The sequence below is a fragment of the Falco peregrinus genome, chromosome 1, assembly GCF_023634155.1.
Source record: "Falco peregrinus isolate bFalPer1 chromosome 1, bFalPer1.pri, whole genome shotgun sequence".
NCBI classification, from domain to species: domain Eukaryota; kingdom Metazoa; phylum Chordata; class Aves; order Falconiformes; family Falconidae; genus Falco; species Falco peregrinus.
In genome coordinates, this window is record NC_073721.1 from 80,346,483 (window position 1) to 80,370,674 (window position 24,192).

At 40.2% G+C, this 24,192-nt stretch overlaps 1 protein-coding gene across 3 annotated transcripts in view; it reads left to right on the plus strand.

The window, feature by feature from the left end:
• The first annotated feature begins 1,991 nt into the window (after nt 1–1,991).
• Nucleotides 1,992–24,192, plus strand: part of RBM25 (RNA binding motif protein 25) — a 35,408-nt gene continuing 13,207 nt past the window's right edge. Inside the window, exons 1-9 of one of the 3 annotated variants that reach the window (XM_055793897.1) lie at nt 1,992–2,096; nt 10,397–10,517; nt 14,275–14,324; nt 15,750–15,920; nt 16,229–16,286; nt 17,445–17,605; nt 20,119–20,301; nt 22,563–22,616; nt 22,870–22,953. In XM_055793897.1, the coding sequence (XP_055649872.1) occupies nt 2,007–2,096; nt 10,397–10,517; nt 14,275–14,324; nt 15,750–15,920; nt 16,229–16,286; nt 17,445–17,605; nt 20,119–20,301; nt 22,563–22,616; nt 22,870–22,953 (972 nt within the window). In that variant the 5' untranslated portion in view covers nt 1,992–2,006. Of the gene's footprint in view, nt 2,097–3,028; nt 3,218–10,396; nt 10,518–14,274; nt 14,325–15,749; nt 15,921–16,228; nt 16,287–17,444; nt 17,606–20,118; nt 20,302–22,562; nt 22,617–22,869; nt 22,954–24,192 lie in introns of those variants that run through there. The other 2 variants (XM_055793899.1, XM_055793898.1) reach the window with 2 other exon arrangements.

Sequence of the window (24,192 nt, forward strand, 5' to 3'; positions counted from 1 at the left end):
TGGCTTGAGCATGAAACTCTGGAGTCCGCAGTGAAGAACTGAATGAACTGTGATCAGTATCTGGAAAAGGATCTCAGCTTCACAACTGAAGGGTGAAATGATAACATGGATAGGTTTAGGGTAGGTAATTCTAAAATTCAGTAGCAGAAGGAGTAAAGACGTGGAAGTAGCTATTTTTTCTGGATATTTCTGAAGCTATTCTTCCTTGATTAAGAATACTGGAGGCTAGATTTCATTATTTGTACCAGGAGAGTAAATGCAAAAGCATCTATTTCTTTAGCTAAACAAAATACATGAACGTCTGAATTAAGAAAGCCTTTGCACATGTTTCCTGTAAATAAAAGCTTGTTACAGAAGTGCAAGTGAGTTTGTATTTAACATTTATTTTTCAAGCAGGTAACAGTTTCAATTTGAGACAACAGCATAGAAACAGGAAACTCGGAAGATTCTTTTTGTGCCCTTTGTCTTTTCCTTGTTTTTTCTGCAAGCTGCAAAATGAGTACCATTTTTGTTTACCTAGGTATGTTTATAAATTATTTGAAATATTAACAGTAATCAGTACTGCAGTTACTAAATTTGCATTAGTTGAAGGGAGATATGCAGGCTGCATGAAACAAGTTAATTAATTCTAATTCATAGAAAGTAAAAATGCTGTTTGTGGTGGGGGAAGGAATTGCATTCAATCTGGAAGTATTTCCTAAATCTGCTACTGCTATAATATTTACCCTTGCACATCATCTTGTAAAGCAAAGTGATGAACAGCACCTTAGTTCCAGCTCAGTTGTTGACTGTTCCGTAGCATGTGTGACATCAGTCAGATAGATTTAACCTGCTTTGTACTGAAGAAGTCAATAGTGCCTGCTTTGAATGTTTCCCTTGCCATTACAGGTGCAGGGGATTGTTTGCCATTAGACTCTTGGCTTTTGAGCACTTCTCCTTAAATGGTGTATATAAACAGTGGAAAATATAGAGTTAGTTAGATTCCCCTCCCCCCCATCTGATCCAAAATGTTTTAAACAGCTTTTAGCACATATGCCTGTGTTGTGGTCTACCTCATAACGATCTTTAAGACCTCCTTCCTTCCACTCACGGTCACTTCTTTCTGTTTGCAATTGTTTGCCATCATTGTGGTAACTACAGCAATTACTGTCTTGCGTGTAATGTTGGGGGAAATTGTACATTTAAAATTATCTTTTAATGTAGTCTAAATGCTGGAAGTAGGCCAAGGAAACTACCAGTTTTAGACGACAGCTAGGCCCAAGTGCTTTATAGCACAGTGATATCTTTGAGCTGAGCATATGGCTGCCTAAGATACTGGTGTTTGTTCTTTTTGCTCTGTGTTTTGGTTTTGGCTGGGATAGAGTTAACTTTCTTCTTAGCTGGTGCAGTACTGTATTTTAGATTTGGTGTGAAAATAATATTGATAATGTACCATGTTTTTAACTGTTGCTAAGTAATGTTTATACTGAGTCGAGGACCTTTCAGTTTCTCAGGCCCTGCCAGCCAGAAGGCTGGAGAGGCACAAGAAATTGGTAGGGGCCACAGCCAGTACAGCTGACCTGAACTTGCCAAAGGGATATTCCATACCATAGAATGTCTCGCTCAGCACATAAAGCTGGGGGAAGAAGGAAGGGGGAGATGTTCAGGGTTATGGCGTTTTTATTCCCAAGTATCTATTACATGTGATGGAGCCCAGCTTTCCTGGAGATGGCTGAACACCTGCCTGCTGATGATAAGTGGTGAAGGAATTCCTTGGTTTGCTTTGCTTGTGTGTGTGGCTTTTGCTTTACCTAACAAACTGTCTTTATCTCAACCCACAAGTTTTCTCACTTTTACTCTTCCAATTGTCTCCTCCATCCCAACGTGGGGGGCGTGAATGAGCTTGTGTGCAGTGCTTAGTTGCTGGCTGGGGTTAAACCAGAAGAGTCTGTAAGTCCTTAGTCTTTTCAGCAAAGATACAGCCTTCCAAGAAAGCCAACCATATCCTGGGCTGCATCAAAAGAAGCATGACCAGCAGGTTGAGGGAGGTGGTTGTGCCCCTCTACCCTGTGCTGGTGAGACCCCACCTGCATCCTCAGGTTCTCTCCTCATCTCAGGTGAGTTCTAGGGTCCTCAGCACAGGAAAGACATGGACTTGTTGGAGTGGGTCCAGAGGAGGGCCACAAAAATGATCGGAGGACCCTATGATGAAAGGCTGAGTTGGGGTTGTTCAAGCTGGAGAAGGCTCCAGGGAGACCTTATTGCTGCCTTCCAGTACATAAAGGGGGGCTCTAAGATGGGGTCAAACTTTTTTAGCAGGACCTGTTGCAATAGGACGGGGGTAATGGTTTTGAACTAAAGGAGGGTTGATTCAGACTAGGTATGAGAAAGGAATCTTTTTGCAATGAGGGCTGTGAAACACTGGAACAAGTTGCCCAGAGAGGTGGCAGATGCCCCATCCCTGGAAAGATTAAAGATCAGGTTGTACGCAGCTCTGCGAAACCTGATGTAGTTGAAGATGTCGCTGCTGCAGTAGGGGGGTTGGATCAGGTGACCTTTAAGGGTTCCTTCCAACACAAGCCATTCTATGCCTCTCTATCTTTACATCTACTGACAGTAACACTGCTTTTCAGGCCCTTAACATTTGATAAACTAAGCTAAAACAGGTGTTTACCCCTTACTAATAGCCCCCGCGGGAAGTGCTGAGGGGCACTCGGCAGCGGCCAGGAGAGGGGCCGGTGCTAGCCCACACCGGGAGGCTGTCTAGGGCCCTCAGCCGCCCGCGCCGTTGCCGCCAGGAGCCCCGAGCAACGGTTTTAACCTCAAGATGGCGAAGCCCCGGGCTGCGTGGAGGCGCCGCCCGGCCGCCCGCCCCCAGCACAGGTGGCGGCAGCACGGCCGCCTCTCCTCTCGCTCTCTGCCCTTCTAGCCGCCGCCGCTCTATGGTTGGGCGGGTTATTGTCTGCGCGCGGAGCGGGAGGGCGCTCTGGCACTGCCACCTCTATCGTCGTGCGGCGCGGTGCACGTCGGGCTGCTGACGGAAGGGGCGGCTCACATGACCCCGCGCAGCGCGGTGGCGGCGGCTCGGCGCGGTGTGTTCGCGGCCTAGTGGCGCCCCGGGGCCTCCCAGCCGGGCCTCAGGCGGCCGAGCGGCGTCCTCCCACGCCATCCCCGGCCCGCGCGGCTCGGAGGGGCCGCGGCGGCGCTCCGGACGCGGCTCCTGCTCCGCAGCGAAGGGGTGAGAAGCGAGGGGCTGCGGCGGGATGAGAGGGGGAGGCAGCGCGGCGGTGTTTGCTGAGAGGAGGCGCGGCTGGGGCTGGGCCGAGGCCTTTCTGCCGCGCCCCCGCACCCTGGCCCGTGGCAGGCCGCGGCCGACGCCTCGGACGGGAAGCGGCGTGGGCCTAGCGGCGGGGCGGAACGGGAGAGCGGCCTCGGGGAGGTGCTAGCGGGAGAGTGGCGGCGGCGGCGGCGGGAGCCTTTCGCTTCCTCTCCCGCCCAGGTGGCGTGGGAGTCGTTTCTGCCTGCCGTGGGTGCGGCGCGGAGCCGGCCCGGCCGAGGGCCAGGGGAGCCCATCGTGCGGTTGGGGCGAGGCCCTGCGCCCCCGGCGGGGAGCGGACGAGCCCGCGGCGGAGCTTTGCCAGCGCCCGAAGTTGCTTCCCGGCCTGGACCGGGCCGCCTCTGACTGTGGGTAGGGTTTTAGCTCCGACTGTGGGTAGGGTTTTAGCTCCGACTGTGGGTAGGGTTTTAGCTTGCGATACAGGGGAGTCGGGTCATGAGAGGAAACGTTTTCCGGCGCTATCGCGGCAGGGAAGTTGATGTCCGTAACGTGGACGGGAGTAGTCATCTTGAAACACGTGTTAACAGCTTGTGCATAAAAGAATCGGACTGATTCATTAATCAGTAGAGCTGTGATGTGTATATTGGCACGTTTTTCGTATGATGTCTTTTTCCATTATAGAAAAAGACTATTGTTAGCCCGAAGGAAAAAAGGGGGTTTTGTTTAAATAAGGGGTACATCCCAAACACATCTAACTTTCGTGTGTGTGTGTGTGTAGTAGGTCTTACATGGGCTTACAGGATGTAACATCTTAAAGTTGTATAGTTCTCAGTCTATTCAGATGAAAACGCATGCATGTGGAGTTTTAGTAATTTTTTGTGGGGCAGGAAAGCATTACTTCAGGTGTTGCATCAGCATTTATGAAAGATGGTCCAGAACAAATTTGAAGGAAGAACAGGTCAGTTTCTTACTTTCCCTGTAAAAGAGTGGTATTGTACATAGTGCCTCGCCTTTCTCTGCTTCTGTTTTTCAAGTGCCCATAAATGCTTTAATGCTGGAAAAGGTGAATAGCAAAGTTAGAGTGGAGAGTCACTTATTTGACTGACTAGTGTTTTATATAGGTGCAGAAGCACAGAATTAGGAGCTAAATCAAATACTTTAACGTTCTGGTGACATGCCTAATGTAGCCCTAGTTAAAAGGCTTTCAGATTGAGGCTTTACTTTGATTAAGGGTGTTGCTTGTGGAGTTGTTTTGTAATAATAATTTGGGATGCAACTACTCCCAGGCAGTCAGTGAACACTTTATAGATCACCTCTGAAAAGCAGGCTAGAGCAAATGCTAGTTTTGTTTGTTCAGAAATAAATACAGTTAAAATATCTGTAATCTGTTTTATCTCTCTGCATGTTGGTTGTATTTGATATTGATGCCTTGGTTTGCTTGCATATAGTGTTGAAAAAACCATGGGGCTCTCTGAGAAAGTGAACATTTTCACTGAGGGTATCAGTTGGCTTGAAATAAAATACTTTTCTTTTGGGGACTTATTTTTTTTTTTGTTGGAAGCAATAATATAAGCAGATCTCCAATGGGTGACAAATGAGGAGGTTATTTATTTTTATAACTGAACAGCTTAAAAATCATACATCATGTAGAGCCTTATGTAAAAGCCACATAGATAGTACTGACTTTAGTAGGTTGGTTTAATGCATATGTTTTCTCCAGTTGCTTCTGAAAATGCTTCTGTTGCTTAGCTGCACACATCATATGACATAATATGTATAAAATACTTTGTCATAAATTAGATGAAAATATTATTAGCGCTTTGTTGCTGCCTAGGTATTGACATTAGAATCAAATGCCAAAACATTATACAATTCTTAATAGGAGTCACTCTAATTCTTTAAAAACATTTTTGTGTGAAAGCTTTTCTATAGGGACATTTCATCAAACATAACAACATGGACATACAATCAAGTGTCTTGGCATAATGTCTCTTTAACCAGAATGTTACTAAGTAACATAGTATTACACACTTACCATAGGTGTGGATTTTGTCACATACTCTTGTAATAATCTAAATGTTAAGATTTTAATCAAAGCTGGATTGTAGTTCATTTATTCCAAATAAGTTTTGTGTTTACTGCTCCTTTATTTGAGAGACTAGCTTGTACAGCTATTTTGCGCAACTTACTCCAGACTAAGTGTACAGATTTTTTTGTGGTCCAGAAGGATTGTATTGGGAAAATGTTGAAGAGAAGTTAAAATCAGACAAAATGAAATCAAGCTAGATCAGCCATACTGTCACTGCTGTTACGACACTACATGTATGCATATTTAAAACTGGTATAAGTTTGCTTATGCATTAAGACTTAAGGATTTTTACAATTAAAATTAACTTTGTTTAGTATAAATAGTTCAACAGTAAGTATTGTAACTGTTTGTTTCCTGGGGGACTTCGCTGTTTTGAAAATGGTTAAAATGTTTTGTAGGTTTTTAAATAAAAGTTACAATGTGTAAACACAGAGGTATTAAGGAGATTAATCCTGTGGCACTGCTAGAATTATGATAGTGCCCTGAGTAGGTAATATAATTGCCAGTTTAAAATACACTAGTTACCAGTGATTTTTATTAAACTTACATTCTGTTTATGACCTATCTCTTCACCCCTTTATTAAAAAAAATTGAGTCAATAAAAGAAGGGCTTAAAGAATACTATGATTTAAGTGGTTAAAAAAAAAATTACATTAACAGTCCAGCCAGACCAGTCAGTCTCCTGTTGTTGGGACTTCTGGGAGTCGGAGATGATAAAGGAGTGTGGGGCAGTAATGTCTGAATGACGGTGACCCTTGTTTCATAGTAATTCTGACTTCTGTGTGATCTCAGACACTTAGGCCCAGCATGCCTTTAGGCCAGCCCTGTGCACTTGTTTAGTTGTATGTCAGCTCTAGCATGTTGCTGCTGGACAGAGCCCTGTCCCATCAGGGATATCTCCAAATCTGAATTAACAAGTCTCAGTGGATTTCACCAGACCTTAGAGCCATATTCCTGTACTCAGGCCAAGTTTCAGAAGGTTGGTGTAGCTGGTTCTCTCTGGTGCTTGGTTCCGCCAGGACTTATTAACTCAGAGAAGCAGTGTGTGAAAGCAACTGAACTCCTTCTAGGCCAAAGTTGAACCTGGAATATTATAGCTGTGGGTTTTGTAGCACTTGCTTTAGTTAATAGCTCAGGCTGGATTTGAGCTGGATCTGCTTAGGGTAAACTTAGATGTTGCCACCTATGACATAATTAATCTGCACTTAAAAAAATGCTTAAGGCTAATGAAGTGTGCACCTACATTGCTGTGCTAACTTGGATCAGGAGTGTGCTTTTGAAGGAAGTCTCCCGGTCATCCTTACTTGGGAAACTTTTCTTTCACATTGGTTTGCACTATTGCAGTGGATGAACTGGATTCCTTTTGCATGAAAATATATTGAAAAATGCACTCTTACCTGCAAATGGGCGTTCGTTTCAGTGGGGTGGACCTCCCCAAAATGTGTAGTGTGGACATCGGGGTCTCAGCTCCATCTGTTTTAACAGACCTGCCTCTGTTGTACTGCCCTGCTTGCTGGCATGGACGTAGCCTAAATTGACTATGCTTTGACACAAATGCATCATTTTGGGGGCTGAAGATGTCATTATTTCAGTATTTTGAATGATGTCAGGCCAGGTGCTCACTGCTTTTCTTACCCCTGTATCTTCATCACAGCAACACTCATACAAATTAATTTCTTGTTTAAAGAGCTGCTAGTTAAAATGCAGCTATCAAGAATGCTGCTTACATCCAATTTCACTTGAGGTAATACTTTCATAAGTCAACTGAGGTTTTAAAAATATCTCAGGACTGTTTAGTTCCTTACTGAAACTTTTGAATATATCAGGGAAATTTGAAGATCACCATATATGATACTAAGACCACAGTAAATGTATCGGACACTGATCACTGACCTGTATTGGCAGAGTAGTAGGGCAGTCTGCAGAGAAGTTCAAGATACTGGTCTTGGGATTTCTACAAATATATTCCACCTAGACCCAGCTTAGCAGCTTTCAATACGTAACCCTTGGTTTGTAGTTGCTTATAAATTTGATGTCAGAGGCCCCTCTGACTGTTGGAAGAGTATGTATGTTTCTTGTGTTCTCTAGCTGCTGACAGGAAAAATGTGCTATGCAGTTCCCTTCATTGTAGCATCTTGGCTGCTGCAAGGAGCTGGATGCATCTTCCTCCCTTGTCCAAATCTCTTACTTCTCCAGTGAGCAGTTTCAGTGTTGGTATCTGTTGATCCTCACAGTTTTCATAACAAACAGAAACTGTTCTCTTGCCAGTTTCACATTGCTAGTTGCATATAGTAGCGAGAGAGACCAAGGCTTTTTTTAATTCTACTGTTGATCTTCAGTGTCACAGACAGCAGAGGTGCTACCATTGGTTTGTGCAAGAAATAATTCTAGGTGCTTTGAAAATAATGTACAAATGTGGAAAAAAATAAGAACTTCAAGTAAAATGGGTTGGTGAAGCCCTACAGATAATGGTGTGTTTCACATCATCTGACTAGAAGATGGAAAGACAGAGTTGGATCTGTTCTTACAAACTGCCTTGTTCCTTTTATGCAGCAACAATTACCTTGTTGACTACTAAATCTTTACTTTTTAAATAGATTAAAAAAACCCAAACCCCAAACAAAACCCTATATTTGACTGTGTGCATAAAGAACAGTTTCACCTTAGTCCCTAGGGGTTTTTTTGTGTGTGTTTTTTTTTGTTTGTGTGTTTTGGGGTGGTGGGTTTTTTTTTTTTTTTTAGCTTCTCCAAAATGGTGTGTCTGATGAAGTGCTTGTTAGAGTGAGAGAAAGGACTGTACCTACAGGCAGCCTGGAAAATTACTTCCCCAATTGTTCTTTCTTGTTTAACAGACTACTCCTTAATGTCTTGTGGACCTCAGGTGGTGTGACACTATTATAGCATATTTAGAACCATCTCAGACCCAGTAGCTTATTGCTGTACCATTGTGCCCCGAAACAGCTTAGAATTTTGTCCAGTTGTCTGTCAGCTTGTAATATAAGGACTGAGAGCCTTAAGGATCTTGATTTTTCTGCCTTTCCTGGGACTGCTGGCTGGAGGGTTTTTTTGGTGAAAAAGTTGCAAATAGTGATACCATGCGGACAAGGGGAGTTTTCTTCCCTTCCATACTATGCAAGTTTCAGATTCTAGAGGAACATTGGCTGATGTACACATAGTCTGAAGAGACCATAAACAATGCTCTTCCAAATAAAATGTTTTGGCAGTACACCTTTGCTGCTCTTTGCCCATCCAGTTTGAAAAAGTCAAGAATGACAGAAAGAAGTGTGTTCCTAGGCACATGGATTCTAAGTTGTGGAGGGAAAGAGGTTTCATGTTTATTATATTGGATGAAATAATCTTTATTGAACTGTTGGAGGAAGGCTTGTGTTTGCTTTCTTGTTTCTTCTACAATCTTAGACCTTGTGTCACAGGAGTGTTTATCTTTTCTCCTGGTGAGCTGTTGATGAATGTCCTTTGGGGCCAATTAATGAATGCCATCATCACAAACCTCTTGTAATCGATGTAGTTGTAAACATGTCTTTGAGTGAATTATGCTATAGGGTCTTATATGTGTTCTTATACCAGAATAAATAAGTTCTGATGTTCAAAGATATTATCAAATACATTTGGGTTTCCCTTTCATCCTCTCCAGTCCACTATGTACATTTATCTCTCGTAGTTGTTTCTTCCGTCTGTGGGAATAAAGTTTTTATATATGATTCTCTTATTATAATTTTTAAGCTCTTTCAAATATATCTACTGTTATGGTAGAGTATTGGTATTGGCTTGTCTAGTATTTAAGACTGTCATTGACTGCTTGCTCTTGTTACGTGTGTGGAAGGCACATCTGTCTCCAGCAGATCTTGTTTCTTGTTTCTTGTGTGTTCAGTGTCAGGAAGCTGGAGAAAGCATCTTATAATCTACAGGTCTGTTGTATGTATCAGAATTTTGCTTACCGTAAAACTTTTTGTCAAGGCCTCCTGTTTTGGTTTTGACTTGTGGTTGCCTGCTTGAAAAAACAGTTGCAGTGAAGATAGGGTACTGTTGGCTGTAGAACAGTCTGTACAGTCCGTTGAGAAATGCAAATGTTTGTGCAGACAACTAACTGGACTCTTGTCACTTGTGATGTGGTGTCTTTGTCATTTGTATCCACACAATCCAGTGTGTTTGAAGTTCCTCAGCAGTAATATTTGTGAACTGTTTTGGTATTTTTAGAACTGAGGACCAACCTTTTTTGACAATTTGACCATGTAAGGTTGCAGAGATAATATTGGCAGCAAGAATACATGCCTTGTTAGCTGTGTTAAGAGTAATCTTGAATTTTTTATTATTGAGTCGTGTCTGTTACAGGGTCAGTCATGTGCACGTAATAATAACCATCTGAATAGCGAATGATGTTAAAATAATCTTTACTCGCCATGGTAGTGTATTGACTCTCAGCTCATGGGCTATTGTCTAGCTTGAGCTGTAGAAGATGTGTGAACCAGGAGGTTAAAAATAGATCAGAAAAGCCTTTTCGAAGCTTTTAACTGTTTCTGTGATGGAATTTGGGGATCTCCCCAATGTAGTCTTAAAATACAATTCCTGCTGGTGCTGAGCATCGGAGTGTCCCAGTTCTTCCTCTCTTCTTGTTCCACAGTCGTATTGTGTGCAGTCACTTCTTGTACAGGAGAACTACTTGCAGTAGTGAAATTACAAGATTACGTCTGTTCAGGTATTGTAGAGTTAGCTTTATTTCAAAGAAACTGTACAAATGGTTAAATGGTGTTTAATTCACAAACCATTGGTATGAGAAGGCAGATACAGTTTTGGTTTTCACTTCATTCTGAGACGCTTTCCTGGAAGTGCTGCTTTTCATTGTGAAAAAAAGACTTCACTACATTTGTAACATAATGAATAGCTGGGAAAAGATTGTTAGAAAGAAGTTTTACTTTGTAGCTGAACAGCCATATAAAGTTTTAAAATCATTATGGACACTTAACGCTTGCATTGCTTTTGTAATTCATGTTTGAGAACTGAGGTACAAGTTTCCTTTCCTCTCTTTTTGGCAGATTGTGACTGGAAGAATGTCTTTTCCACCTCATTTGAATCGCCCTCCTATGGGAATCCCAACACTTCCCCCTGGGATCCCACCTCCACAATTTCCTGGCTTTCCTCCACCTGTACCTCCTGGTAAGTTATGTTAGTATATGGAAGTGTTGTAGAAATAAATTTCCTTTTATTATTCTGAATTGTATTATTTCCAGAAGTTACTGGCTCTTAATGTATTTTATTAACTGCTTCATGTACATTGCAATTGAGTTTCTAGGGTACCCACAGATCATGCCATGTGAACAAGCTCCTTTTGGTCTACTAAAAGCTGCTTACTTCTGGCCAGAAATCAAACCATTAGAAACAATTCTGGACTTCCTTGGACTTTTTTCAAGACTGAAGCTAGGTGGTGATTTTTGTTAACGTTAGGTGTTTTAAGAGCCACAGTTTTGAACAGCAGACTGATTTTCAATTATTTTCGAATAAGCCATTGTAATAGCCTTTGGAAACACTTGGGTACACAGTATCTGTGGCATGAATATACAGGTGTAACTTTCAGAGGTCCAACTTGTTGCGTCGTTTTTCTCCACTTTTTTTATAAAAAAGTCCCACTGCTGTTCTGCTTCTTACATACTTTACTCCACACATCTTGCAAACTTACTGTTATTTTCCTCATTCCTTCTAATCTTCCCAAAAATAATCCCACCTTTTTTTCTTCGTTCTTCTGTAAGATCAGCCTCTGTTTTTTGCATTGAGACTTTAATTCATTGATCTGGAACCACCTTCTTTCTGAACATTGCCAGTATAGATGACAGCAACTGGAGCCAGGAGACTGCAGACTGAGTGACAGAAAGGAATACATCAGAGAATTACTCCTTTAAAATTCATCATGAGGGCTGCAGAAAATAACTCCTGTCTGTAGGGTCTTAAGTTTTGTTGTGTACAAGTGTTTTATAGACAATAAAGGCATTCAAAAACCAGGTGGCTGAACTCAGGAATGGCTTGTGCACACCCATTCATCAAGCTAATCCTTACTTGCATAAGTTTTTGTGAACTTTTTTCCCTGAGATTCATGAGGTGTTTCTTGTTTTCTGCTAAAGGTGGAGTTCTTGATTAAGTAGCATTCTGGCATCAAAATTTTCCAGTTAAATTTTAAAACTATACCTCTTATGTTTACTAGCTTCCGTTTATATATACCACTGTGAAAAGTACCAAATATTTTTTAAAAATAAATTCCTGAAGGGTATTTTGAAATGTCTGATAGAAGTTTTTGCTCTGAACATGTGGTTCTTAACATTTGTGACACACATTTTGTTCTCTTGTTAAGTTTGATTTATATAAATAGTCTTGTTTCAGTATTAGTAATCCAAACAGTATGTAGAGTGGAAGAGCCTGGTATGAGGTGAGAATTAAATTTTTCTCTCCATGCTAGAAACTGGATTTGCTTACCTGTGCAGATAACATATTTTGACATGTAGAGGATTTGGGTGTCTCATTTCTTTTAGCACAAGTGTGTCAATAGAGTTGAAAATGCACAAAATGCCCCAGTGACTTTATGAAAGTCTACACTGAAGCTTTTCCATACTTAAGATCACAGTTTTAATGGCTTACAATATTACATGTTTAGCTAGCTCTTTGGTCAAGATTTTGTGTTCTAGTTATCTTACTCAGCCTATAATTTTTTGAATTTTCAGTTAGAGCACTTTGCTTGTGTAAGAATGAAGTTGGGAAAAGTGTTTTACTTAGCTTAAAAATATGGCTGTTAAAAATAAGAAGTTCTAGCATTTCCATCTCTGAATGTGGAAGATTTGTTAAGGAGGTGATTCTGATGGCTCTTGTCATCTCTGAAGATTGTTGGATACTGTTAAGATGTAAAAAATTATGATTTGTGTGTAAGAAATGCTGTAGTGGGTCAGATCAGCAGTCCATATAGCCTGATGCATTGTCTGGGCATTGGGAATACAAGATGGTATTTAGGGTGGACATGCACCCCTGTCTGCTCTTCTGAGCCTGTTCCCTCATACAGCTGTAGTGTTAGGGATGTTACAGTATGATCTTTCACTTCTCCTTTTTATCTTTTTCTGGACCTGTCATTCATGAATGTTTTGATATTTTTTGAACCTGCTGATGCTATCAATCTCCATTGTTGCCTCTTGCACCAAGTTGGAGAAGTTCATTAACCACTGTGTAAAGTGGTACTTTCTTATGTCTGTCTTTAAACTCATTGGCTGCTTACTGTCCCCCTCCTGTGCCAGCTCTGATGTGGGAGTCTGCATTGCATTTTGTGGTTTTTGTACACCTGTCATGTTCCATGCCTTGCAGACCTCTGTGCCTGAAGAGTCTTGTGTAGAGTGTTTCCTAGTAAAGCAGCTGCTTCAACACTAAGTCATGTAGTTGCTTTTCTCTAAGGCTGCATGTTTTTCTTGGGTTGCAGACCAGGTCTGTAGGCAGTAGTCAAAGGTATAGTTGCACCAGGTTTTTTTTATAGCAGCTAAATGATGCCTGTGGTCTTGATCATCACTGTGTTTACTGATGATGCCCAAAATTTCAGTCGCTATTTTTGGCTTCTGCTGAGCATTGGGCTGATAGTTTCAGAGAACTGGCAGTGATATAGAAGTATCTTTACTCAGTTGTAACTTTAAAATCCAAGTTCAACATAATGATAATTGCGGTTATATTAGTTACAGAGCAACACAACCAGAGTCTTTGTCTTGGAGTAGTTCCTCCAGTCTATGAAATGCCATGGTGCATTAAAACTGAGAGCATGGGAGAAAAATATACTTTTTGATTCTCTGAGCAGTTTGGAGGGATAGGAGGAAATATGACTTTAATATGGAGGAAGAGGATTGAATAATGGAGAGAATAAATCTTGGAATCAAAGCAAAACCAGAGCGGATAAGGAGAAAGCTAGATAAGATGTCTGAGGAGGAGTGTTATTTCAGGACTAAGCACTGGAGAAAGTCGGGCAACAAGTCTAGGAACAGTAGGTTGCAGAGGTTTGGTTAGGATTTTATGAATATAGCAGTAAGAGGGATGCAGAAGGGAAGGATTGTGTGAAAGACAATTTTTTGTAGAATGAAAAGAGAGAGGTCTGAGATCCCTAGAGGGTATTCTCTGAACAACATTAGATTGACTTCATTGTTGAGTCTCCATGTCTTTACTGTCAAGCAAGTAGTTTTGAAAACTATTCGCTTAATAACTTTAACCTCCTATAGCAGCTGGCATGGAAAGATAAACAGCCTTTATTACAATCAAGTATTGGCCCCCATGGTATTACTTAGTGGCCAATGAATGTGATAGTGAGAAAGAGGGTACTGTATGGTTTTACCTGACTAAGCATTGTTTTAAATTAAGTTTTAGAGATTACTAATTCAAGTATGTAGCAGGTAGGGAGCTTATGGATTGAGGTTTTCTACGCTGCCTTTATTAAGCTATTCCATAAATAGTAGCACGAAGCCTGGTGGTGCGCTCTATAGGACCTCATCCCTAAGCTGTATGTACAATCAATTGTACTATGAGAATTGAACAAGTCAGGAACGAGATTATCATCTGTAGGACTTCAGCTGCTTTTGCTCTGTGCTTATGGAATTCGCTGCCTTGTTCATCACACAGCTGTGTTCTAGAACAGTACTGTGGCTTGAATGTGATTTGAAAATAGATTTGTTTGTGATGAACAAAGTTGAAATGGTAATATGATAAAAAGTGACGAGGGTGCACGTGGTGTGTTAGTGTACTCGGGCTATGTTTGAATGCTTTAGGAATTACTGGTGATCAGTACTGTGAAATTCTTACTTGACTGAAGTTGCAGTCTGGTTTGGAATTCAGATTTGCAGTCGGTTCATTAGTATTCATCAGTAATCTTAACAGGGTAGACTAATCAACGTCTTGTATTTCTCAGGGACCCCAATGATTCCTGTACCAATGGGCATTATGGCTCCTGCTCCAACTGTAAGTATTACTGTGGGAATAAGATGCTATCACAATAAAATGGGAAGTAAAACTTAGTACATGTCAACAGTATTTTTGTTTTGCTCTATTCCATCAGAATTCATACTATGAAAGGAAATGCTTCACTTTAGATGCAAATACTATATGAATTTCTGGCCTAGACAAAGTTTAAAGTAATGTCTGGAGCAGCTAGCTGCAAAGGTGAAGCAATTACTGTTCTTCCAAGAAGATACACTTCTGTCAAATACAGTGATTTAGGCTTTGTTTTCAAGTCATGCATGGTCTTCCTGTGCAGTACAGTTAGATCAGTTAGATTTCAGGTCTCTTGCTTTTGAGTTTGGCCTAACAAGAGTGCTCTGGAGGCATCATCTTATCCAGGTTTATAAGGCCATCATGCAGCACTGCTGAGTTGGCCAGAAAGTTGTGTGCTGATAACAAGCTTTGCCTTTCCCTGTGTTTCGGGGGAGGGAATAGTTGCATGTAATAAGCATCTATGGAAATGCATATAGAGAAAGGTCTCTTCATCTTACTGATTTCTACTTGGAGGGAAGGTTTATGATTTATAGGGTGGAAAAAAGCGCTCCTTAAAATATGAAGGTTACTTCTTGGCTTCCAGATGAATTGCCTTTTTTATGATTTTGCATAAATGAAATCTCCCCAAAATACTGACTTTTTGATGTCTTGTATTATCTCTTACAGGGCGATATGTTCATAGTAATCAGTGTATTTAAGACAAAGATACCAGAACATACACATGACTCAGTTTTCTGATTAAAATAATTTTTATTAGTGACCCTTCTAGAAGGCTGTTTTGAGAAGAGGGACTCCGTGACTATGTACCATTAAATCTTAGGTGGAAGGAGAGAGGTGCAACAGAAAGGAATAGATGATTGCACCTATCTCTGCATGGTTTATTTCACAAATGTTTGCTCCTTAACCTAGAGAGGCTTTGGGTTGTGTATTGATTAAATAAAGCAGTCGTGTTTATTCAGTTTGTGAAAACTGTAAGACCTATCATGTGCCCATTGAAGCCTTTTGAGTCAGTTACTTTTCCATTTGCAGCTTGCCTTTTACACTGTTAGGTAAGGTACTTCAACTTCAGTGTCTCAAGTGTTGCAAATTAGTTATTTGTAGAAGAAATAATACCTAATGTTACTGTATGCTCACCTTGAGATCTTCCGGTAGCCATGTTCAGTTATACCTTTTCTGGCAGAGACAGAAAAAAAGGTAATCCTTTTTGTGTTCTATGAAGTGTTAAAAGGTGAACCACTTCTTGTCTCACTCCATAAGCCTAACTAAGGTTTGGTTGAAAGTTTATTTTTGAAATATATGCGCATCCTCAACTCTTTTTTTGTCTTTTGGATTTAAATATAAAAACCCAAACAACCCAACGCTTTATTTTACACCCTCTCCTCTTCTGTCTAGGTGTTAGTTCCTACCACAGTGTCTATGGTTGGAAAACATTTGGGAGCCAGAAAAGAACATCCTGGCTTAAAGAACAAGGAAAATGATGAAAACAGCGGTCCCACTACCACCGTTTTTGTAGGCAACATTTCCGAGAAGGCTTCAGACATGCTTATACGGCAGCTTCTAGCAGTAAGTACAGTGGAGTGCTTGTCAGATTTCGTCCCTGGCTGATGAATGAAGTAATGACCCACAGGCAGTGCATTGAAACTAAAAGCAGTTAATCCCAGTTACTGAAGTAGCAATTCATTACATCTGAGTTTGAAGTCAGTAAGTGAAGAATACAGCTTTTTAAAGCTGTGGGTGTCAGAGAACATAGACACATTTTGTTGTTAGTAGTGCTTACCCTTTTTGTGTCATATTTTTCAAAAGTGGTTTAAGTTTTTTGTAATGTTTTGAACATAAACAATAATAATAATTAATATTTATCTTTAATGCAGAAATGTGGCTTGGTTTTGAGTTGGAAGAGAGTACAAGGGGCATCTGGAAAACTTCAAGGTAATTGTTCATATTTTTCAAACTAGTTAGATTTTGGTTTTAATTACCTGGCAGGTTTTCAAATGTCTTAACACATTGCTGCTGTTAATACTTTTACATTTAAGAATATATATAAAATACTTAACTGCTAAATACTTCCTAGTAAAGGGCTAGTATTTTCTGTCCTTGGAATCAAGACAGAGAGAAAAAAAATGAGGAAGGTTAAGTGAGAAAATGTCTTGGGAGCCCCATTTTGCTCATCTTTCTGTTCTGAGACTGAACCAAGAGTTCATAGACCATCCCTGGGGAAAGGCTTACCAGTTTGGACTTGGCCTGCAAAGGAGCATATTTGCAACACTGTTAATATTTTTTTCTATTACTATGTATTACTCTTCTCTCTTAAGTAGGTTTTCCTGATGTAAAACTTATTTTCCTTCGCTATTGTCAAATTGAATTGATTTATTTTTTGTGTGACCTTTCTCCAGTGGATATAGGAAACAATTCTGGTTAATATTTTTTGTTAATGTTTTCATACCTTTCCTAGGTTGGTTGAGGTTTCTTTCCCCTTTTTTAAGTTGTAATTCAGTTTCGTCAGCTTTGTTTATTTTGCTCTCATAAGATGTTTTTCTTATTTACAACTTTCTGTAACTGTTGCAAAGAACCTAGTTTGAAACACTCTGCCCTCTAGGTTAACAGTGAGCTGTTGATGCATGTCCGTGATCTTCAGACAGTTGGAAATCCATCTGAGACATGTCTTTGTATAGACTGCATTCCTTAGTTAATAAACGTCAAAAGTTTTACAATCACAATCATAGAATAGTTTGCGTTGGAAGGAACATCTGAAAGGTCATCTGGTCCAGGTCCCCTTGCAGTGAACAAGGGCATCTTCAACTAGGTCACATTGCTGAGAGCCCCATCCAACCTGACCTTGAATGTTTCCAGGGATGGGGCATTTACAATGTATGTATTGCTTTCAATTTATTCACTGGGCCATTAGTTATATAAAAAACTAATGCAGTGAATGATCTTTCTGACTTTTTATGATGTGTACTCCTGTTTTTTTAGAAAAGTGGCTATGTTCCAAATTTATTGATTCAGAACTATTTTTTTTTTTTACGCAGAGTAAATTACCTGAAGAGCTAGAGCTTTAACACTTTTCATTTCAATCATCTGTTTCAGCCTTTGGATTTTGTGAGTACAAAGAACCAGAATCCACACTTCGAGCACTGAGACTGCTGCATGACCTCCAGATTGGAGAGAAGAAACTGCTAGTCAAAGTTGATGCAAAGACAAAGGCTCAGCTAGATGAATGGAAAGCAAAGAAAAAGGCTTCTAATGGGGTACGTATATAACGTGTGACTTGTGTTACTTTGGCAGGAGGGCAATGTCATGTACTTGCTAGATCAGAGTTTGAGTGTCTCTCTTAGTTTCTATTCTTGTCTCTGCCCTTAATTCATTTTAGGGTTTTGCTAGAATCACATTAATGAGTCTGAAGATACGTTGAAAGGCAGTGAAGTGTATAAGCTTTTAATTTACCAGCATTCGAACTGATCTATAAGCTACAACTGAATCTCTAAATTAATTTTGTCATTCATTCTTAAGCGTAGTAATAGGTCTATACTTTCTGAATCAGTTGCTTCATTTTTTTTTTTTTAGAAACTCTTGAAGGTATATAAATTTTAGAAGTAATTGTTACTCTGTCAGAGTCTGTAAATCAGCTGTCTGAAGAGAATTGGAGTTTCCACTGATGAACTAGAACAAATTAATGAAAAGGGAAGTAGTAGATCATTCAGTAGATGCTGCAGTTGTCAGACAGTGGGCAGCTTACAGACACTTAGCAGATGGGAAAACCGGGTTTGTATCATTTCTTTCTACAGCTAAGGATCTGTTCTAGAGTAATTGCAGGTATTTGATATGTTGCATTCTTGTGAGTGTCATTTACATTAAATGACCAATATGTGTTAAAATGAATTTTATTGATTTCTTTGCTAAACTAGTGTATTTCACGTCGCAATCAAATTGTTGGGCTTCTTTAACTATTTTGAAGTTCTGTATATGCCTTAAGGTAGTATCTAACACAATTGTTTTCTGTAAAATGAAAGTGAGAAGATACTCTTGTTCAGAAAACTAAAAATACTAATCACACTATAGCAGGTAAATTTTTAAAATTGCAATTTGGAATTGTTCTTAAAGGTATGTAAAATACAGTGGGAATACAAGTACTTTATTTCATCTTATTTAACCAGGACTAGAGGCATAATGATCACTTGAAGTACTTGACACATTCTTTACTGTGTACCCAGTGTATGGGATTAAATGCAATGGCTCAGTAAAGCAGAGTGCTAACTTCATGGGTTTTGAATGGAGTAATGTACTAGCTGTTAACCTAGGTAAGGGTTTGGTTTGACTACCACTTCTGTTACATGCTTCCTTGTTTCTGTTGGCATCACCGGTAATACTGTGCTTCACAGCTGGTATTATGAACAAGCTTAAAGTATCAGTGGAGTTCTTGTACATCTGTCATGAATTTTGTTTTCTGTGAGCTCCCGTGGGTTACAATCAGTACTGGGTGACTGACTGTAATAAAGCAGAGAGTACTGTTTGTGGCTTTGGTGAAGACAACATTATGTGCCAGTTCCATTGAACTGGAGAGTGAGGTCAGCTCCAAATATTTGTGGTGATGGTGGTGCAAAGAAAGGCTGTGAATTGCCAAGGAATGTTGAAGTGTATTTTAATCATACTGCTTGTGATTCCTTTCATACCATCATTGGTGTGCTGGTGCCCCTAAGATCCAGAGGTTCCAACTTTTTGATTTTATCTTTTTAATTAAGAAATCAAACATGTACCCTACAACACAATTTCTTATAGAGGCACATCAAGCAAACCTTTATCTAATTAGCTCCTCTCCCTGATCACCTCTTCTCCCTGGACCTCTTCAATTCCACTCCCTGTCACTGCCTTCTAGCTCTTTTCAGCCTGCTCCTCCTTGGCCTGGCAGCCTCTTCAGCTCCAACTGAATCCTCCCTTCCCCCTCATTCTTAGCTGCTGCTCCATCAGACCCTTCCCTCCCCCTCACTCCACCCACCACCTATCGCTTGACGGGATACCCAGCTGGATTCTCAGGTGAGATTCCATTTTTCTAAAAGATTCAAGGGATCAGGAGGTGGGCTGCCTTGCTCAGTATGCAGACCATTGTTCTACCCTTTCACATAACATTTAGTGAAACTTACTTCCTGTAAGGTGGAAAGGGGGCAAAAAGGTGAGGAACTACAAAGTAATCGATCATCAATAATAAGAAAATGTTTGCTGTGCAAGGAATGTTTTCCCTAACAGTGTTTCTTTAATACAGTTCCCCCATTATAAGTTGCAGCTTGAGAGCTACAGGCAGACATTTCTATTGCATGGCACCTAAGTAGAAAGCTTAGAGGAACTGCTGTTGAAATGATGAAGTTCTGGAGGATGCAAGGCAGAAACTTTTGACCAAGAGCTAGACTATAGTGATTGCCTTTCTGTTAGCGTGTGTGCGCTTTCTCTTTTCCTGTCTACCCACCTTAATCACCATTTATCTATTCTTTTCTATTATGCAACCCTACACTTGCTCTCTGCAGCCATTCCACATGTAAAACTATGTGGTCCCTATGGTGTTGCCAGCGTGAAAAGATCCGACTAAAATACTACTTGTAGGTGGTTTGGTTTTTGTGGGTTTTTTGTTTGTTTGCGTGTGCGCGTTTGGTTTTGTTTTTAGCAAGTGCCTGTAGGGGGCATGAATGTGATGATCAAGGGTGTACTTCTGCAATAAAACTAATCTTACTCTCAATTTGTTGATTCCTGTTACTTTACCTTTTTTCCTTAGAACTCCAGACCAGAGACGACAAATGATGATGATGAAGCACTGGATGAGGAAACAAAGAGAAGAGATCAGATAATTAAAGGGGCCATTGAAGTCTTAATACGAGAATATTCCAGCGAGCTCAATGCCCCCTCCCAGGAGTCTGACTCTCACCCCAGGAAGAAGAAAAAGGAAAAGAAGGAGGACGTATGTGTTTTGATTTTGGACAAAACAGATTTTTTTTCTTCAACTCACCTTTATATAATGGCCAAACCTTGTACAAATACTTTAAACCTAAACTTCTGATGAGAAAACAAATCAACAAGCATTGATGTCAGCAGCAGTCTTTATTTTTTTAAGCTGAAAGCTAGTCAGTTACAGACACCATCCATTCAGGATGGTTTAGGCATCTAAAGCACCTAGACTTCTTGGAACAGCAGGTTTGAATCTGGGCAGGATTGAACCGACCTTTCATCCCTCTGAAGGTGGAGATACTGAATTTAGTGCAGTTTAATCTGTATGTGCATGTAGGGTTTTTCAAATGAGAACTTAAAAAAACAACTGCAAAGAATTTCTGCATACCATCTGTTTCCATTGAAAGATGCCAGGGCGTTTTTGTAATGGCAGGAATTTGCTCTGGTAGTTTTTGACAAAATTCTTCTTCTCTCGGCTTATAGTATGCATTCTTGTAGTGTGCCTTGATCCAGCTGGTTGCAACTGTCTCCCCAGATGTGGAAGTGCTTCACTAGGTGTATATACCTCACAAACCTTGAAGGGATCCTTCAGGGATGAAAGGCTATTGTAATCTTCCTGCCTTACAAAATCACTTTTACACGCATGTCTCAATTTGGCTGGATTTGATCAGCTGTTTTTCATATATTGTATAATGCAAAAAAAAAAAAAACCCTGTTAAGCAGGAATGAATGTTCTGGTTTAGACCTACTTCTGTGGATGAAGTTCTATGGATTAAAACAAACTGGAGAAGGGGGAATATGAATAAGCAAACTCACACTTAGCTTTTCCAGCCAAGTTTCTAACCATGGGCAAATGGGCTTTCACACCTACCATTGTGCACCTAATATGAAAGATTGGAAAATTGTTTGACGATTTTTACCCATTTAAGTCTTCTGCAAAGTACCTATTCCAAGGCAATAATACAGTTTCAAATGCTTATGGAGTTTTAAGCGTGATGCAAGAAGCAACATCTCCCTCAGGGAGCAAGTATATCTTGCCCACAACATGGTTAGCCATGGCTGCTGACCTGAGATATAAGCGCTGAGCTGAAATGTGTTTTTCTTTCCCTCCCTTTGGGAGAAGATGCTTTCTTGGATGAGTTTTTACAAATGAGTCACTGTCTAATGCTGTCAGCTGTATTTTTTTTGTTACAAGCGTTGTTACAATGTGTATTGTCCTGTGGGTACATATATATATACACACATATATATATATGGCCATAAATAATGCCAGGTAGTTAAACATTGTAAGAGACCATTGCAGTCTTGGAAGAGCTGGGTGCTGAGTATGTGCCTATGACAGAGGGATGTTCTGTTAGCTCTGTATGATGTAGAATTTGACCAGTCTGAGCTAGCAGTAGACAAATGAGCTCTTTAAATACGTAGCACTTGTGGGTTGAAATTAACACCCGAACATCCCTCCCATATTGGGAAGGAGGAAAAGAAATGTGGAAGTTGCCATCTTTGGCCTCTGTGGATAGAGGTGGGAGTGAAGAGATGTTCCTAGCTCATTGCTGTCTTGTCCTTAAAGGAGAGGGGAGAGGAGGACTGTGGAGGGGTGGGGGAAGGGAAGATGGATGCAGATGTATTGGGGGGGGGGGGGGCGGGGGGGAGGAGGGGAAGGGGTGGGGAAACTCACCAGCTTGTGGGGAAACTCACCAGCTTTGGGGCTGTTGTCCCCTGAAGAGCTTGGTGTGAAGACAACTCCTGCTGGTGTTAGCAGCAGAATCTGTTAGTTCTTCTGGATGAAGGCATGACTGATGTGGGGGAGTTGAAAATGTGTGTGGGGAACTGAGAGTGAGTGGAATCTGGTTTTTACAATTTCAAGCACGGGGGAACCTCGCTAATTCGCACTAACTATTAGTTAGTAGGTGCAATCTACCAAATTTTGCGAATTAGCGAGTAAATAAAATCAAGACATAGTCACTGCAAATATACTGATCATTTATATTGGCAAGTGTAGCTTAGTCTTGTTTATGATGCTACCATAGCATACTGATATCCTGTAGTACATGTGTTATTCAGTGAAGTCTTACTAATACGAGACCTCACTATGTATTTAAGTAGTCCAGAGAAGGGAGAATTAGCGAGGTTCTTCTGTAATTTTGTTGAATCAAAGAAATGAGATCACAGCAATACAATATTGCTTTATAGTGCAAACATACAAAACATTGTTTTTCAGAGTAGTGTGCAATCTATTTTTAAAAAAAAAAATCTCCGTGGATTTTTCCGCAGATTTTCCGCAGATTTCCAGTGGCCCCACTGATACCTTATCCACTCATCACCAAGGTTCGTTTACATTGTAGGCTTTGACAATGACTATGTTTACTGCTAGTTGCCAGATTTGTGACTCTTGTCCATCTGATTTTTTTTTTTTTTTTCACTCATTAACATCAGACTGTCAGGTTTGGTACTGCAGAAGGACTTTATTTATCTCTTGCAAGACTGGTTGAAAACTTCTAACCTTCAGCTTTTCTCTTTTTCTCCTGTGTTTGTACAGATGGCTCTTAATGCTTTTCCTCCTGTCCCCCTTGTTTTTTAGGAGGATATAAATGCTATAGAAATGGAGGAAGACAAAAGAGACCTGATATCAAGAGAGATCAGTAAATTCAGAGACACACACAAGGTAGTATTCTTGTTTTTGCACTTGATACAAATTAGGCTTTTTCAAAATCCAAAAAACCACTATTATAAAATTTAGCAGTACATTGCAATATCACTTAAAATGATGTTTATGTTAGGTTTAATCTACATATAGTTCTTTACAAGTCAAAAAAAAAAGACAGCTACCACGTTAAAGTGGCCCTTGACAACTTTATGCTAAGACTTTGATTGCTACTGAGTATTTTGCAGTCTTCTCACTTTAACATGAATAAAGGCAACTTAAGTTTCTACACATACATTAAGTCAAGATATTTATAACTAAAGGCTAAACGGGGCTGCTGTATAAGACATACACTTGAGTGTGTTTCTGTAGGTAGATTTGTAACATAATCCAAGATTTTATGAAGAGTTGAAACTTGAATTAAATTTAAGTCTTATATTTTAATAGTTCTAAGTTAAGAGTGGGGGAAGATTAAAAGTAGGTCAGTGGTTACCAGACTTGCCAAACTTTAGATGCATGGAAGAACTGTAAATTCCCATAAAGCTAATCTATTCATTGACCCCCACCATTATGATAGAGATCATATGGTGACTAATGCAAGATGAAACTCACAGCTTGGAAAGTAACATGGAATAGGATGTAAGTATGAGCTTCTGTTTTTTATTATACTTATGGATGCCCCCTCAGAAAAATATGCAAAGGGGTAACTGGCTTGGAAATGTTTGTGCCCATCAAGTCCCACCTCGGGGTTCCCATTTACAGAAGTTTCCACTAATGCTAGTGCATCTGTGAATGTTTCTGTTTTGGAAAAATAATACTTGCGGATAATAAAGCACAACTATGCATGTAATGTTCTTATTTTAATGTTTAGCTTCAAGTTGGTATTATTTTTTTCCCCAACAAGACTGGAATGGTCCTTGGCCTAGGGAAGCATCAGCAAGCTCCTCTTCTGAGCACACACTTTTATTTCAAAATACCCCCAAATCAACATTAAAGAAAATGTTGAAGGTACAGCAAGGTGAAGTATGCCCATGTTATTCAGCTTTACCATATGCAGTCACTGGGGATGGTACTGTGTTTTCATGCAACTGTATCAATGTAAACACAAGTGACTACACATTGTTGTACGTACACATACTCAGTTTTTCTCTTGACTGAAGTTGTTGGAGATAAAAACCGGGGGAAAATTCCAGAAGAAATCATCTGGACAAGCTCAGCAGTTGAACATGAAACTGGTCAGTGGTGAAACTTCAGTAGAAT